General features: G+C 38.9%; 3 protein-coding genes across 6 annotated transcripts in view; 2 read left to right on the forward strand and 1 right to left on the reverse strand.

Annotated features, from left to right (window-relative positions):
• LOC131437314 (sodium-dependent transporter bedraggled) overlaps positions 1-17,192 on the reverse strand; it is a 279,011-nt gene that overhangs the window by 25,114 nt on the left and 236,705 nt on the right. The window lies entirely within an intron of this gene.
• On the forward strand, positions 130-9,712 carry LOC131437318 (probable cytochrome P450 9f2). Its single transcript, XM_058606591.1, has 3 exons — positions 130-563; positions 8,106-9,340; positions 9,398-9,712. The coding sequence occupies exons 1-3, from the start codon at positions 349-351 to the stop codon at positions 9,574-9,576; spliced, it is 1,629 nt and encodes a 542-aa protein (XP_058462574.1). The 5' UTR covers positions 130-348; the 3' UTR covers positions 9,577-9,712.
• LOC131437315 (uncharacterized) lies at positions 9,811-16,615 on the forward strand. 3 transcript variants are annotated; one of them, XM_058606584.1, is made up of 2 exons: positions 9,811-9,938; positions 10,040-16,615. In XM_058606584.1, the coding sequence occupies exon 2, from the start codon at positions 10,310-10,312 to the stop codon at positions 14,531-14,533; it is 4,224 nt and encodes a 1,407-aa protein (XP_058462567.1). In that variant the 5' UTR covers positions 9,811-9,938; positions 10,040-10,309; the 3' UTR covers positions 14,534-16,615. The 3 variants fall into 3 exon arrangements, 2 of the variants coding, with proteins under 2 accessions (XP_058462567.1, XP_058462568.1); XR_009230748.1 differs by having other exon boundaries at positions 9,859-16,281; positions 16,383-16,615; XM_058606585.1 differs by having other exon boundaries at positions 9,859-10,179; positions 10,233-16,615.

Below are 17,192 nucleotides of genomic sequence, written 5' to 3' on the forward strand. Positions count from 1 at the left end.
AAGAGTTCGAGTAGTTGTATCACTTAAAATATAAATAATACGCCTATGTAAAATCAAGTAAACAATAAATAATTTCATCATCTTAGTTAATAGATTATCTCCACGGCAAGGAGAAGTTGGCAGGTTGGCCCAAATATGCCTCTACGTCCAAAACAAGTACCAGATAGCGGACCACCCTCCGAATATAAAAGCTCGCACTTCAAAAGCCGGTATCAGTTATAGTGAGGCGATGATTCAGTTCTGTGAAAACAGTATTTCTTTGGAAGGCCAGCAGTGAAAACGCACACCTGGAACTTGTGGTGAACAGCACGAAATAATTGAACAAATAAAAAAACGAAGTTGATTGAGATGTTGGAACTTAGCGTACTAACGGTGACGGTGTGCGTCACTTTAGCCATTTTGATCCATCGCTATGTTACCAGGAACTACTACTACTTCGCGGATAAACCGATTCCATTTTTGAGACCGGTGTTTGGACTCGGAAGTGCCGGACCGTTGGTGTTTAAAAAAAGAAATATTTTCGAACACTTCAAGTTGCTCTATGAGAGCTTTCCCGATGCTAAGTGAGTATTGCGGTGCTATGGTTAGATCTGGGAGGAGTGGGAAACTGGTCACATAAAAACTGTGTGCATTGATTAAATGATGAAATAGCTGGAAATATTTAGACATCATCACTATTGGAAATATTTAGACATAATCATTATTATTGTTTATAACAAATTCTATTTTCTTACAGTTTCTTTGTATGAGAACGTGTTGGTTCAATTATCCACAAAGAACTCAAATATAGAAAAAAATGATCCTATCATTTCATCTACTAGTGAGAGTGAGATTTGCTATCCATGTTAAATGCATTGGATGATTCACATACGATTCTCTAGAAACAAAAAAAAATGCGATAAGTTGAATTGAAATTCGGCATAGTATTTATTTGAACACAAATAATTTCTTCTGTAATTGTGTATCTTAATAGTGTGTATGAAAAAGAAATATGATTTTTCATGTCGTTTTCGTTTTCAACGGTTACACTACACTAAACAGATTAGCAACATTTAATTGAAGAATACATTGAAAACTTCGTCTACTTTAGGAAATTCTTTTAACTTTTGTCTGAAGTTTTCAACTGCTCCTATTTTCTCGCTTACTTTGATAAATATTGAATTTAAGGTGCAGGGTTAATAAATACTGCGTGGGTGCTAAATATATATTGGGGAATAGCTTTTTTGAAAGTGTGTTTTTATATAAATATAAGAGAATTTAAATTGTGACTACTAATTGTTCTGATAGTGTTCTGATCATACTTTCAAACTTTGTTGAAATTAGTTCCACATATTTCCACATTTTCGAGTTATTGATACTTGGATATGTAGTATTTTGTAATTAAATTGTATGTATGTATGTGTGAAGCCACCATCAGTTCAAGACATTACCAGTGTATGCGGGTAGACTTACAGTAGATCCGAATTTGATTTTCAGATAACTTTCATATAATTGCTGTTAAGAAGGCCAAAATGGGTTTTGAGGACCCGGCGCCTTCCAGCAAGAACATCCGGCCATATAATAGAGAATTTCGTTGTACCAGCTTAAACCCGTCTGATGGTTTGTTTGTTAGAAGGGTGAGTCTTAGTCATTTCATACCTTCAGGGAGAAACACAAAGCTTCCCCCGCGTGCCTCAGGTTGGTAATCCACTCCATCATCCAGTCATTCACTTGTAAGATACCCTGATGCAATCCCTGCCCCTCACCGTTGTCGATATACTTGAGCATAATACGATATAATATAATATAATATAATATAATACAACACAATATAACATACTATAATATAATATAATTAAATATAACATGATATAATATAATATAGCACAATATACTATAACATACAATATAACACAATACATATACTTATAATATAGCATGATATAATATAATATAATACAATATAATATGATTTATTGCAATGCAGTATAATACCATAAAACATAATATAACATAAGTAGATAATATACAAAATAATATGCTATGATACAATATATAACAGTTGATGTCGCAGTACCGCAGGAAATGTATTTTTTTAATAATAATAATAATAATAATAATAATAATAATAATAATAATAATAATAATAATAATAATAATAATAATAATAATAATAATAATAATAATAATAATAATAATAATAATAATAATAACAATATATAATACAACGTAATATATTCCAATTCAATATTTAACAAAGAATGCAACAAACAACAGAACCACATGTTGCAATATACTATGATAAATATTGCACTTTAGGATGGGCTTCAAACTACAAGCCATTTCGCATCCTCTCATTCTGCTACTAACGCAGAAGGCGATAGCACCCAGTCGACGCCGTTCTATTGACCAAATGTCATCATAGACGCTCGGGGAGGAATGAGATAGGAACTTGTGAGGACTTAATTATCTCACCATTTGACGATCATGCAATATTTTGTAATTAAATTGCTCAAAAACTTTTTAGTTTGTGAACATAAAAATATTCAGTCTTTGACAAAAATATGTATTTTGATATTTAAAATATTATTGTAGAACATCCGAAAATTCTAAAAATTCATTGAAAAAAGTTATGATAGAAAAACTTGATTTTGGAGGCCTCCAATAAAAAAATGCATCATATCTCGACACCAATGCATTTTAAAGTGTTTATGTCTTCGGCATGTTTTTTATTTTTGAACATGATCTACAATTTTTCTAAAGACATAAATGCTCTATTTTTTCAACTCACTTGTAGGTGGATTAATGAAAACTTTGATTGTATTAAAAGAAGCGGGCTATTTCAAACAGAAATTCTTCTGAAGACATGAAAGCTCCAAAATCAACCCCTGAAGCACAAATAAAAAAACGCGTGTTTTGACATGATTACACCCATATTGGAGCGAGTATAGTCGGTGCTACACTACACCAGTGCAGGGCTAAAAACAAAAACGGGCATTAAGTTTACCATGCAAAACATAGATATTTTTAACCATATTGTAGTTCCATGTATAGTAGAATGTCAATACTTCGGGTCATCTCTAATTGTAATGCTAAATGCCTTAGAATTGTCTAAAACGTCGAGATCTAGTGTCATCTCAAAAATATTTTGTCATGAATTCCACTTACTTTACTATGGGGTGCCTTTCCAAAATTGACCCTCTGAGAGAGTGATAAGTTTTCGATCGTGAATATCTCTTGTTGTATCTAACGAATCAACATAATTTTTGCTACATGCAATCGGAAATATGATCACGATTTTATGATAAAATTTTCAGTTGTGTGATCTGTGAAAGGATTTATTCAATCTCAAACAATTCAAAATTAAACTTTTCTGAAATGTTTGATATAATCGAGTATCAATGAGGATAATTCATAAGGCGCGTTTGCCTTTCTCGTATTTTGAAAGCTCATAGCTCAGTGATCTGTGAAAGGATTTATTTAATCTAACTACCAATAGAATTGAACTTTTTCAACTTAAACGTGTATAGCAACATCATTGAAGTATTTCAATAGTACACTATTGAAAAACCTGTCTTATTTGACCCATGTCAACACCAGCCAATCAGAACGCGTTCTGAGGAAGAGAACAAAATATCTGCTGCTGTACAACAAATCGTTCGAGAAAAATGTTCCGAACAGTGCTTAATATCGTAGTGACAGTTTGATCAGATTTGTGCACTTTTCGCTATGTGAAATTCACAGTAATCGAGATCTTTGTTTTTGCGAAAAATGTTCCAGAGTTTAATGTCGTAGAGAATTACGCAATTAGACCCTTCTGAATGTCTAGCAAATCCCTACAGCATTTTGATAGTTTCTTTCAATGAATTATGCAAATCCGAAATGAAATAATCGACATTAAAATTCTGTATGCGGCTATTTTTATAGCCGTTAGGACCGCCCATTAGTGAAAAAGCTACAAACGAAATCATCGGAAGTGTTAAGGAACATGTCAGTTGTTTTCGTATTCACGACATCCAGTTATGTCTCTGACATTACCCACCCGTCTTTTTTGATGTCAAATGTCCCAGAATTCCATAAAACGTCCCAGAGTCGATTTAAAAAAAATTTCGAGATGACACCAGATCTCGATGTTTCATGCAATTCTACGACATCTGGCATAAAAAAAATCGATTTCGAACCACTCAAACATTTTCAAACTTTAACCGCCGGATGGCACCACTTACCCATATCCAATTTAGTTAAAATTTTGCATAGGGACTTTTTTGATGTGCTTAAACTTTTGAGCACTACCGCTTTGGGACAATTCAACTGCGAAATTCAGTCAACTTAGTCAAAAATATTTTTCATCAGCTTAGCTTTACTTAAGGAAAAAACAAATAGTCTATTGTTGCACTTGTTATATGGCATGTAGTCTCATCTTTTTGAACAACACAATTTGTCTAGACCATTTTTTATGTGTTTATAGTAACACTAGTAAGATGAACTAGTTTGAATAACGTGTGCAGGATACTGGCTATTATTTTCGATCTGCTACTGGCTAGTGCTCAAAAAAGGCTAAGCAACCTATTGGCCCTTATTACCGGTATCACTACACGGTGAAAACCAAGTGAAGTGATTGTGACCCTTATTATCGGCATCACTTCACGGTGAAAATCGAGTGAAGTGAGTTTAGGTCCTCAGTACGGAAGTCGCTTCAAAGGCAAAATTAAATATTTGGATGAACTTGATGTCATTATGAACATCACGCCACCAACATTTCGTTGAAAAAATGAGTTTTTTTCCACTACAGTGATCACTTCACTATGCGTGATACTGGTAATAGGGAAAATCAAGTGAAGTGACATGTAAGTGAAGTTAATGTGAAAGTGGAAGTGAGAACGATAATAAGGGCCATTGTCTCATTATTGGGCTCAGTAATGTCACGATATTTTTTACGTGAATATCGTTAATATAACTGACTAATTATGTTTATACACAGTTCGCTTTCACATCTCATTGAAGTCAGTCGATAAAACAAGACCGCTTACGTTCGGGACGGAAGAAACCAAGTACAGTATTGTGTAGTGAACAATAGAACGATCTCGAAATGAGTGAACCAAACGAACAAAAGCTACCGGTACAAAAGAATACAATTATTGTTGACTTCAGGCAGTGCAAAATTCGACCTTCGATACGAGAACTTGAAGGTTTGCTTAAAGAGCAAATGCATCTTGACATTGAACGTGTGCATTTACTTCACTGCAATAAAACAAATAATGTAGTTTACATCCAGTTTTATAGAGTTGGATGCAATTCAATTCGCAAAAGACAATAACAATGTGCACTATGTGTAGCACGAAACCATTAAGTACAACATTCCAGTATATATGGAAGATAGTGCTATAGAAGTGCGTGTGCATGATCTTCCCTCAAGCGTCATCGATCCTTATATTCGCAAAACTATGTCCCAATACGGAGAGATTCACTCTATCGAAAAAGAAAAGTGGAAGAACTTTTTTCCGGGTATTCTAAATGGCATACGTTTGTTACGCATGCGCTTGAAGAGGCCTATACCTTCTTATGTGACTTTCGATCAGGATACAAGAATCCCGTGCAAATCACTTGTTACCTATGACAATCAGATGGCCACATGTGAATATTGTCAAAAAGCTGTTCACTACGGTAAGCCATGTGATAAACGGGACAAGGAGACAACTACACCAATGGATAACGGTGCTTCCTTCACATCAATCCCAAGCAACCCCAGTACACCTGTGACAGCCATCAACAACAATGAAGCATCCCCTTCAACGAAACCATCAGTATCCCCTATAGAACAAAGTACACCAGCTGCAGTTAACAACTTACCCTCCAACCAACCAGCAACTGCAACTAATGTACAACAAGGTGCATCTACAGCAACTAGCAACGAACTCAAGACGGAAATCAACAACAATACCACCGATGCGGCAATGGATGACAAGACGAGCCACAAGCAAAGTGCCCCTCAATCCTCGCAGGAGGGAAACGGAAGCACCCTAGAAAAAGGGTGACAACGAGATCCAATACAAAAACAATTATTTAAAAAATCGGCTAAATCGGCCACGTAAAGCTTGTGCGTAAATAGGCCTGAATAAAAATATCTTTTAAATAAAAAATTATGTTCATTAGAAAATATTTGGTTGAAATGATGCTTATTGGTCTACGTGGTTATGAACAGTCACTTTACGAAAGTAGAGATGACTCCAAAATATAGGCACCCTTATAAACAGTTTTTTTTAATTTCTACAATATATGTAATAAGAGGCACACTCTGCTTTAGCTCTAAAGATACTGAGGGAATTTTTTACCAGTACTTAAGACTAATATAATATCTTGAATTATAAAATTGTTGTATGCTGATCACCGCATATCTGGGGTATCTAAGCCTTCAGTTGGTGGTGTAATGTACTCATCAATATGTTAACAATCGATTTCATAGTATAAAACAATAAATTATATGCTTTTTTTGTTTCGATTATAGAGGTTTGAACCTGCGGGGGGTTGGGAATGAAAGGCATCGTCTAACCCGTCACGCAACACCCGTCCCCCGAAAAATCTATGCTATTCTAGAGTACGACTTTTTCATGTACTTCATCGCATCAAAGATATCCTAAAACGTAACAAATTAATTGGGAATAATAGAAATGTTCTTTTATGATAGTGGTTCTGAGGAGAACCGTACCCGTGTGATTTACGCAAACGGTTGTTTAACATAAAACAGACAGATGAACTCGTTCCACTCGTTTGGTTCTAACAGCAACGCTGGTCGGTAAAGTAGAGTTTTTGCTGATTTCTTATAAACGCAAGCACACCTTGCAACTGTGAGTCAGTAACAAAACTGCCGTTCTAGTTAGTTGCACGCAGTACATGTTAATTCAAAACGGTTCCTGGTTGCGCGGAAGGGAGCTGTAGATTTGTTAAGTATAATAAAAGAATATATAAGGAACCAAGGATGGCTTTTATCGTATCAAAAAACGTTCAATAGCAACTCTTCACACGATTGAATCAGTGCCATCAAAGAGAGACGGATATCATCGCAGCAACAAAAACCGGCATGGTTCATTTAACATAGAATAGACACCAGTGCGAGAGCGAATTTCTCTCGATGACCTGTCTGAGAATCAAAGGTTAGCTCGCTCGTTAGGTTCTCTCTGAAGCAACAAACGGTCGCTTATTTTCGTTTCGCGATCCGATTCTGTATGGGCAGTGGATAAATGCGATAGAATCACTTTACTATTGCCGCTTATTCTAACTATGTGCATATAACCTTTGTATAAGTTGTGTCTTTAAAAAACTATGTGAATGCTCCACACAAGGGTTTTGAAATATTGCAACCTAGTATGAGAATCTTCAAGTCTAATCATCGATTCGATTTTCTGCGATAATTGTCAACTTGCGATTCTCTCTTGGTAAATTCCACACAGCACTAATCATTATCAGACTGTGATTTTTTTAAAGGCCGTAAAAAACTCAGAGTATGAAGTGGAGCGAAAAAATGTAGAAAAATTCTCTCGCGGTTCATGCATTGAGAGACTTGAGTTCTTGTAGCATATTCTACCGGATTGAAAATGTTGTATACAATACAGATAAATATCGAGCAGCTTCTGTCAATTTTTTGGCAATCACCAACACTGTAAGGAACATACCTTAGGAAAAATTTATTGGTTCTAAAAAAGACTCATTATTTAAATTCCTTCGGTGATAAAAAATATGGAATGCATTTTGTCAAAGCCGACTACGGTGTCTGCAACAGGCATTTTGTATAGACTAAAAGTGTTGATATACAGATTGTGAGAACATCCAGTTGAATAGCGACATGTTGTGGATTGTATGCCGAGTTCAAGAAAGGCGAACATCTCATGCTATTCAAAATTTATTCATAAATCACTCTCAGTACTGCTGAGCACGTGGAGAAAGAATTATGTTGTTTCCTTCAATACAACACGAGAAATTCACGACCGTATGACTTACACAGTTTGAATGCTTAGATGATGCTTTGTTGTAAAATAATAGTCCAATTCACTTTGTGAATTTGATAGTACCATATTGCTCAAGATAAAACATTATTTTCTCTAACACTAATAAACGTTTTCTTATTCTAGAGTTTTCGGTTTCTTCAGTATGTCGGATCCGTTCTACATGATTCGCGATCCAGAACTGATTAAACGGATTACTGTTAAGGATTTCGACCATTTTGTCGATCACACCACCCTTTCTGTTGATCAGGAGCTGGACAATCCACATATGCTGGCCACGAACACGTTGGTTGCACTGCGCGGAAACAAGTGGCGCGATATGCGAGCGACACTCAGTCCGGCTTTTACCGGAAGCAAAATGCGACAGATGTTTGCACTTATTGTCGAGTGCGGGCAGAGTATAGTGCACTATTACCAGGAACGGAGCCGATTGGATGGACCTCAAGTGTTAGAGATGAAGGAGTTGTTTTCCCGTTTTGCAAACGATGTGATTGCGACGACTGCTTTCGGAATTAAGGTGGATTCGTTCAATGAGAAGGACAACGTTTTCTACACGTTCGGGCAATCTATCAGCAATCCGACGGGAATTTCGCAATCATTGAAACTCATTGGATATACTTTGTTTCCTAAGTTGATGCTGAAGTTGAATATTGACTTTTTAAGCTCTGAGCATGACAAATTTTTTCGTGGTATGATATCCAATACCATGAAAACACGAGAGATGCAAAATATTTTTCGACCTGACATGATTGAGTTGTTGATGCAGGCAAAAAAGGGTAACTTGAAACATCAGCCTGATGAGCAGAGAGAAGAACAGCTTGAGGGCTTTGCTATGGTGGAAGAGTCTCAAGTGGGTAAAAGAAATCACAATCGTGTCTGGACCGATAACGAATTGATAGCTCAAGCTTTTATATTCTTTATCGCTGGATTTGAGACGGTATCATTGACCCTTTCTTTATTGGCGTACGAACTAACGAGAAACGTTGATGTACAGGCCAAGCTACATGAAGAGATACTTAGGATACAACGCGAACTCGATGGGAAACCCTTAACTTATGAAGTGCTGCAAGGAATGAAATACCTTGATATGGTAATATCGGAAACGCTCCGCATGTGGCCAATAGGAACATTGATTGAACGAATGTGCTTGAAGGATTATGTGCTTGATGACGGCCAGGGTAATAGAATTACCATCGAGAGAGGAAGAACTGTAATGGTTAGTGTAATTGGCCTTCACCATGATCCAAAGTATTTTCCAGAACCAGAGCGGTTCAATCCGGAGCGTTTTAGCGAGAAGAACAGTGATACAATTATACCTAATACGTATCTACCGTTTGGAATTGGCCCAAGGAATTGCATTGGTTGTTTTTGTTGATAAGTAAGTTATTATACGAATATTGAATTTCTTCTCTCTGCAGGTTCTCGCTTTGCTCTTATGGAAATGAAGTTTATCGTATATTATCTGCTGTTGAACTTTAGCTTTGAGGTGCACGAGAAGACACAGATACCGCTCAAGTTCGAGAAGTCTCCAACTAGACTCAAACCGGAAAAAGGAGTATGGGTCAAGTTCAAGCCAAGAAGTGAAAGTATGGTATAGGACTGGTATTGGAGTGTCCTATACGAATACTCTGTACTTATCCTGTGTTACATACCCATGTCAAATACTTTAACAGTCAATTTAGGGCAAAGGAAGCGTGTAAAAACAAAATACAACATTCAACGTGATTATAGAATGGTTCGTTGATTTTTCTTTATTTGACTCGGGACTGGTTACCATTCTGTTTTTCATTGTTTGAAAACAAGAAGTGTTAGCACGGATGAACCGCCAGCGCATTGGCCCTTTACTAATGATCGTATAGGCGACGACGTTAGCCGCTGTCAGCTAGGGAGAATGGCGGATGATAATAAAAAGAACCAGTAACACCACCTGAGGAAGAAGCAGTTATTCAAGCCAGAAAGGTGATGCTAAATTAATAATTTTTCTCATATTACTTGAATACTATCTACAATTAGTAGTTTTAAGAAGTACAATTTGTTGTTTCAACGCTATACTGTTGCAGTTTCTAAGCGATACTATCGCTGCATCTATGCGTGTGCAAAGACCACGAATTAAACTAATAGCAGTTGTAATTATTCGCTTCAAACGTTCCATGAATTGAAATTTCCGACATTGATTTAAAATTTGGAAGAACACTAAATTGTAAGTTGCTATCATACTTCATCATAACCTTATACTAATAGAAACCATTCCAGCTTGAGCTGACTGAATAAAGATATTGTCTGCTGTGAGAAAGTGTTTGAATTATTATTTCCAACAAACTCAAGAATTTATGGCTACTTCGATGATAAATGAGATGGAAAATGCAGACAGCAGCTGTGCCGTTTGTGGACGTCCTGACTGGGCAGAAAAAATGGTACAATGTGATAGATGCGATTGTTGGTACCATTTCACCTGCGCGGGTGTCACCGATTCGATCGAAAATCGCGATTGGACTTGTACAGCATGTCTACCGCTTGACGTGAGCAATGGACCAGAAAGCGCATACTCAAGACGTTCCTCAAATGCTGCGTTTGAACTACAAAAATTGAAGGAAGAGCATGAGATTACTAGGAAACGATTTCTGCAAGAAAAGGCTTTGGAGAAAAAGCGAATCGCTGAAGAAGAGGCAGCAGATAGGAAAAAACTCGAGGAAGAGGAAATTATGGAGAGAACTTTCTTGAAAGAGAGATATGAACTTAGGAAGTCTCTGTTCGATGCAAAAAGTGCTAGCGGAAGCGTAGTCAGCCGCAAGAGTAGCGGTCGAAAAAGCGTTGAAAAGGTGAATCGATGGTTGAAAACCGGTGGAGAAGCTGCTCTCAATAGTACAGCTGAAGCTGAAAATAAGGAGGTTTCGAAACCGAATGCATCCAATGAAACTGAATCGCCAAACAACACGACAGCCAGCTCTCAAAATGATAACCCCGCATCTGTGTATCAACAATCTGAACCAACCTATAGTAGTTCACTTCCCCGGCCACCATCACCGTTTGAATACGATCCATCTAAAGCCAGCGTACAATACAAATCTCATCGTCGTGGCGCTAGGATTAAAAACGTGTTACCACCATTACCGCTTGAGTACGATCCATCGGAAGCCAGCAAACAATACGAATCTCGTTACCGTGACGCTAGGAGTAAAAACGTGTCGCCACCAGTGTTACAAAAATCTAGCCGCAGAAATAATGTATCAAATTTGTCAGGTTTTAAAGATGTGACACATACTGGTCTATCGCCGGCGCAGATTGCAGCTCGCCGTGTTATGACGAACGGGCTCCCTGAGTTCAGTGGGAATCCAGAAGACTGGCCTGTATTTATCAGCCAATTCAATATAACGACTGAATGTTGTGGGTTCACTAATGCAGAAAATCTCATCCGATTGCAGCAATGCTTAAAAGGAATGGCTCGTGACTCCGTGCGCAGTCGATTACTTCTGCCAAGCTCAGTACCACAAGTAATAGAAACACTGAAAATGCTCTATGGCCGTCCTGCGTTATTAATCAATTCTATTATACAGCGAGTGCGCAATGCACCTGCTCCAAAGATGGAGAAATTACAAACGATCATAGAATTCGGTATGGAACTGCAAAGTCTATGTGATCACATTATCGCAGCGGAACAAGAAGCGCAACTAACGAACCCGTCTCTCCTTCAGGAACTGGAGGATAAACTTCCCACGCACTTGAAACTCCAGTGGGCCGTTCATAAGCAATCGTTGGAAACAGTCACCCTGAAAAGCTTTACCGATTTTATGTCACACCTTGTTCTGGCAGCGAGTCAAATAACATCACTATCTGATCGCAAGGTCGAACGCAATCGGGTAGAAAGAGATCACAAAACGAAGCAACAAAACAGTAACTTTCTTAATACCCACTCCGAGGTCGAAGATCAGATACCAGAGAATACTCAACATGAAACTTTTGACCGCAAATGCCTGATATGTGGCGAAGTCAATCACCGCGTAAAAGACTGTGAACATTTCGCAAGGATGACTGTTGATGAGAGGTGGCGCAAAGTTGGTAGTCTCAAGATATGCCGTACATGCCTTAATCAACATGGAAGACGGCGTTGTAGAATCACGATTCAGTGTGGCATTGACGGATGCCAATACAAACATAATCGACTGCTACACAACAAAGTCGAAGATACGGTAGCCTCAGATAGTCTCAATCACCGAGATCAGACACCGAAAGCTTTCTTTCGAATCATGCCAGTAACAGTATGTGGTAAAAAAGGATCTATCGATACATTTGCCTTTTTGGACGATGGCTCATCTTTAACACTTGTTGAGCAGTCGCTAGCGGAACAACTAGGAGAAAGCGGACCTAAAGGTGAACTTGTTTTGAAATGGACTGGCAACGTAACGCGGCGCGAGCCAGCATCGCATGAAATCGGATTCGTTATTTCGGGTCAAGCTAAAGAACAATATCAAGTGAATCGAGCTAGAACGGTGACCGAATTGAACCTCCCCATACAATCACTTGACATACATGAGTTGTCAAAAGCGTACCCACATTTAAGGGGACTTCCGATCCAAAACTACGAAAATGCACAGCCTCGCATTCTTTTAGGCCTGGATCAGTTAAAGTTATCCTTGCCATTGAAACATAGAGAAGGACGAGAAGGAGACCCAGTGGCTGCCAAAACTCGTTTAGGCTGGTGCGTGTTCGGTGGAAAGGGAGAAAAGGTGTTAACCGGAGTATCTTGCCACATATTGGAAGTGGCTGAAAAATCTCTACACGATATGGTGAAAATGTACTTTGGACAAGAGGACGCAGGAATCAAATCGTTAATGGCACTTGAATCTAACGAGGAAAAGAGAGCGCGGCAAATTTTGGAGAGTTCCACAAAACGTATTCAAGGACAATACGAAACTGGTCTTCTATGGCGATTCGACTATTTTGAGCTTCCAGAAAGCTACCATATGGCATTACATCGACTAGAATGTCTGGAGAGGAGAATGGAAAAAAATCCACACTTGAAAGAAAACATTCACAGGCAGATAAGTGAGTATCAGACCAAAGGTTATGCTCATCGGGCCAATCAGGACGAAATTGCCGATGCCGATCCGCGGAGGGTATGGTACCTTCCTCTAGGAACGGTCACAAATATACGGAAACCCGGAAAGGTTCGATTGATATGGGACGCTGCAGCGAGCGTAGATGGCATATCATTAAATTCAATGCTTTTAAAAGGTCCAGATCAGCTTTGCTCTCTGCCTGGTGCCCTGTTCCGTTTTCGACAACGCCCAGTCGCCATTAGCGGAGACATCCGCGAGATGTTTCACCAGATTCGTATTCGCGCTGAAGATCGTAATGCTCAACGATTCTTATGGCGTCATAATCCAAAATGTGATCCAGAGGTGTACATCATGGACGTCGCAACTTTCGGGTCGACATGCTCACCGTGTTCCGCGCATTATATAAAAAACAAGAATGCTACGGATTTCGCTCACCGATGGCCGAGAGCTGCAGAAGCGATCATCAAGGGTCATTATGTAGATGACTACTTGGACAGTTTCAACTCTATTGAGGAGGCCAAACGCGTTACTATGGAAGTTACGTCGATACATCAGAAAGGTGGGTTCGAAATTCGCAATTGGTTGAGCAATGTACCCGACTTAGTTCGCTCCCTCGGTGAATCGCCTATAGCAGTCGTAAAAGGCCTAGATATTGACAAAAGTGATATCAAGGAACGGGTGTTAGGTATGCTGTGGATGACTGGGGAAGACGTTCTTGGATTTTCCACACAAATGCGAGAGGATATATCACTAATCATTCAAGAGAATGTTAGACCAACGAAACGTCAAGTGTTGAGATACACTATGAGTCTGTTTGACCCGCTAGGGCTTCTGGCGCTATTTTCCGTTCATGGCAAAATTTTGATACAACAGATATGGCGCTCCGGGATAGATTGGGATGATAAAATCGAAGACGAACAATACGAGCTCTGGCAAAAATGGACCTCTCTTCTTCCAATATTAGCTGACATCCGAATACCTCGATGGTATATGCACAATGACGTAACAGCGAGTGCATTATCTACACAACTCCACATATTTGTAGACGCCAGCGAAGAAGCCAGCAGCTGTGTGGCTTACCTGCGATTTGTTTTATCAGAAGACGTCAACTCATGCGCCATTGTTGCAGCCAAAACGAAAGTGGCTCCGCTCAAACCTTTGTCGATTCCTCGCTTGGAACTTCAGGCAGCTGTCCTAGGATCCCGATTATCTCAATTTATTGAGGAGAACCACTCGATAAGCATCGATAAAAAAGTATTTTGGTCAGACTCTAGTACCGTTTTAGCGTGGATTAGATCCGATAGCAGGCGATACACTCAGTTCGTGTCATGTCGAATAGGAGAGATTCTTACTATCACCGAGATAGATGAATGGAGGTGGGTGCCCACCAAATTGAACATCGCAGATAGAGCCACGAAATGGGGCAAAGGTCCCGATCACTGTTCGAGACAATGGTTCGCAGGGCCCGAGTTTCTGTATTTGCCAGAACATCAATGACCAGAACAGCCAAATGTAAGAGGTTTTCATACAGAAGAGGAACATAAATCGTGCCATGTACACTTGATTGAGCACACTGAGCCTGTTATACAACTTAACCATTTTTCTCAATGGAAGCGTTTGCTGAGGACTGTAGCTTATATGAACCGTTTTGTCCTTAACACAAGAACAACCAGAAACTCGCGTCTTACTGGATGTCTCACGCATGATGAAATAATATCAGCTGAAAATATCATCTGGCGAATTTGCCAACGGCAAAGCTATCCAGTCGAGTATGCCATGTTAACAGCGAGTAATGGAAAGACTACCCTAAACAAAACCAGCAGACTGTATGGTCAATGTCCTTTCTTAGATAAAAATGGAGTTCTAAGACGATATGGACGAATCCCAAATGACATGAAAATTGATATGGATTTGAAATTTCCCATACTTCTTCCTAAATATCACACTGTTACACAGTTGCTGCTAAATGATTATCACCGGAAATATCACCATGCTAATAATGAAACCGTGGTGAATGAGATAAGACAAAAATTTTATATACCTCACCTTCGAACAATGGTTAGGAAAATTGCCAGAGAATGCCAAATGTGCAAAATAAGAAAATGCCAACCATTAAACCCAATAATGGCACCGTTACCCGCAGCGCGATTAACTGCATTTATTAGACCATTTTCTTATATTGGTTTGGATTTCTTCGGGCCAATGCTTGTAAAAATAGGGCGTAGCAATGTAAAGAGGTGGGTTGCACTATTCACGTGCCTTACTATTAGGGCAGTCCATCTAGAAGTTGCTCACACCTTAAGTACAGAGAGTTGTATATCTTGTTTTCGAAGATTCGTTGCGCGACGTGGAGCACCTCTTGAGGTATACTCCGACAATGGAACTAATTTCATCGGCGCTGAGAGAATACTACAGAAGCAAATCAATAGTGGATTAGCGGAGACATTTACCAATGGGAATACTAAATGGATTTTCAACCCCCCTGCAGCTCCCCACATGGGTGGAGTATGGGAACGAATGGTTCGTTCCATCAAATCAGCAATGATTGGTATAGAGAGTTCAAGAAGGCTTAACGACGAAGCCTTTCTAACATTATTAGCGGAAGCTGAGGGAATTGTTAATTGTCGACCGCTAACTTACATTCCTTTGGAAACACCAGAGCAGGAGGCCTTAACTCCCAACCATTTTTTACTGGGAAGTTCTAGTGGAATAAAACAGCCCGTTGCACAACCAACCGACTCGAGAAATGCACTACGATCTAGCTGGAACCAGATCCGTCATCAAGCTGATTTGTTCTGGAATCGATGGCTTCGCGAATACCTTCCAACTATATGTAGGCGAACTAAATGGTTTGAAGAGACACGACCGATCGAAGTCGGAGAATTAGTTTATATTGTGGACGGAGCAAAACGAAACTGTTGGATCCGCGGCAGAGTTATTGAAACAAGGCGAGGCAAGGATGGAATAGTTCGAAAGGCACTCGTTCAAACCTCCAGTGGAATACTGATACGACCGGCTTGCAAGCTGGCGATTCTAGACGTTCTGCAAAATGGTAAAACTGTGTCTGATACGCAGTGTTACGGGCGCGGGGATGTTAGCACGGATGAACCGCCAGCGCATTGGCCCTTTACTAATGATCGTATAGGCGACGACGTTAGCCGCTGTCAGCTAGGGAGAATGGCGGATGATAATAAAAAGAACCAGTAACACCACCTGAGGAAGAAGCAGTTATTCAAGCCAGAAAGGTGATGCTAAATTAATAATTTTTCTCATATTACTTGAATACTATCTACAATTAGTAGTTTTAAGAAGTACAATTTGTTGTTTCAACGCTATACTGTTGCAGTTTCTAAGCGATACTATCGCTGCATCTATGCGTGTGCAAAGACCACGAATTAAACTAATAGCAGTTGTAATTATTCGCTTCAAACGTTCCATGAATTGAAATTTCCGACATTGATTTAAAATTTGGAAGAACACTAAATTGTAAGTTGCTATCATACTTCATCATAACCTTATACTAATAGAAACCATTCCAGCTTGAGCTGACTGAATAAAGATATTGTCTGCTGTGAGAAAGTGTTTGAATTATTATTTGCAACAAGAAGTGTGCTAATTTTGTGAGTGTTGGATACATCGTTTCGCCTTTCTATATGGAAAGGTAATAGAACTCCAATAGAACCGGAGACCCATACTGTTATATACCATTCGACTCAGCTTAACGAGATCGCGATTGTCTGTGTGTGTATGTATGTGTATCTATATGTGTGTGTACTTTTCAAAAATATTTTTACCGTTCAATATTCTCGGAGATGACTGAAACGATTTTAACAATTTTATGCTCGTTTCAAAGCTACTATTAAACCATTGATCAAGTTCGAAGATAAAGCGGCTGTCACTTCTGGTTCTGGAGATATAATGGTATAAGTGACGTAACCGACAAAAAAAGAGTTGTTTTTTTAGCGCTCAATTTTACTCAGAGATGGTTGAGCCGATTTTAAAACTCTGATTTGTGTTAGTCTTGTAAAGACTCGCCTTGACTTAGATTTAAATTTGCTCAGTATCTAACGAAGAAAACAGATTGAAAAAATGACGTGCGAATACAACTATGAAATAAAAACCGCGAAAAAGCTACCGCAGAGACGGGACTCGAACC

Source organism: Malaya genurostris, chromosome 3 (assembly GCF_030247185.1).
Source record: "Malaya genurostris strain Urasoe2022 chromosome 3, Malgen_1.1, whole genome shotgun sequence".
In the NCBI taxonomy this organism is placed as follows: domain Eukaryota; kingdom Metazoa; phylum Arthropoda; class Insecta; order Diptera; family Culicidae; genus Malaya; species Malaya genurostris.

Excerpts from the sequence above, each read along its gene's own strand:
- LOC131437318 (XM_058606591.1), top strand. The coding sequence starts at position 349 with ATGTTGGAACTTAGCGTACTAACGGTGACGGTGTGCGTCACTTTAGCC. Across the intron at positions 564-8,105 it reads GAGAGCTTTCCCGATGCTAA|AGTTTTCGGTTTCTTCAGTA; the intron begins GTGAGTATTGCG and ends TTCTTATTCTAG. Across the intron at positions 9,341-9,397 it reads TGGCCCAAGGAATTGCATTG|GTTCTCGCTTTGCTCTTATG; the intron begins GTTGTTTTTGTT and ends TTCTCTCTGCAG.
- LOC131437315 (XM_058606584.1), top strand. The coding sequence starts at position 10,310 with ATGGCTACTTCGATGATAAATGAGATGGAAAATGCAGACAGCAGCTGT.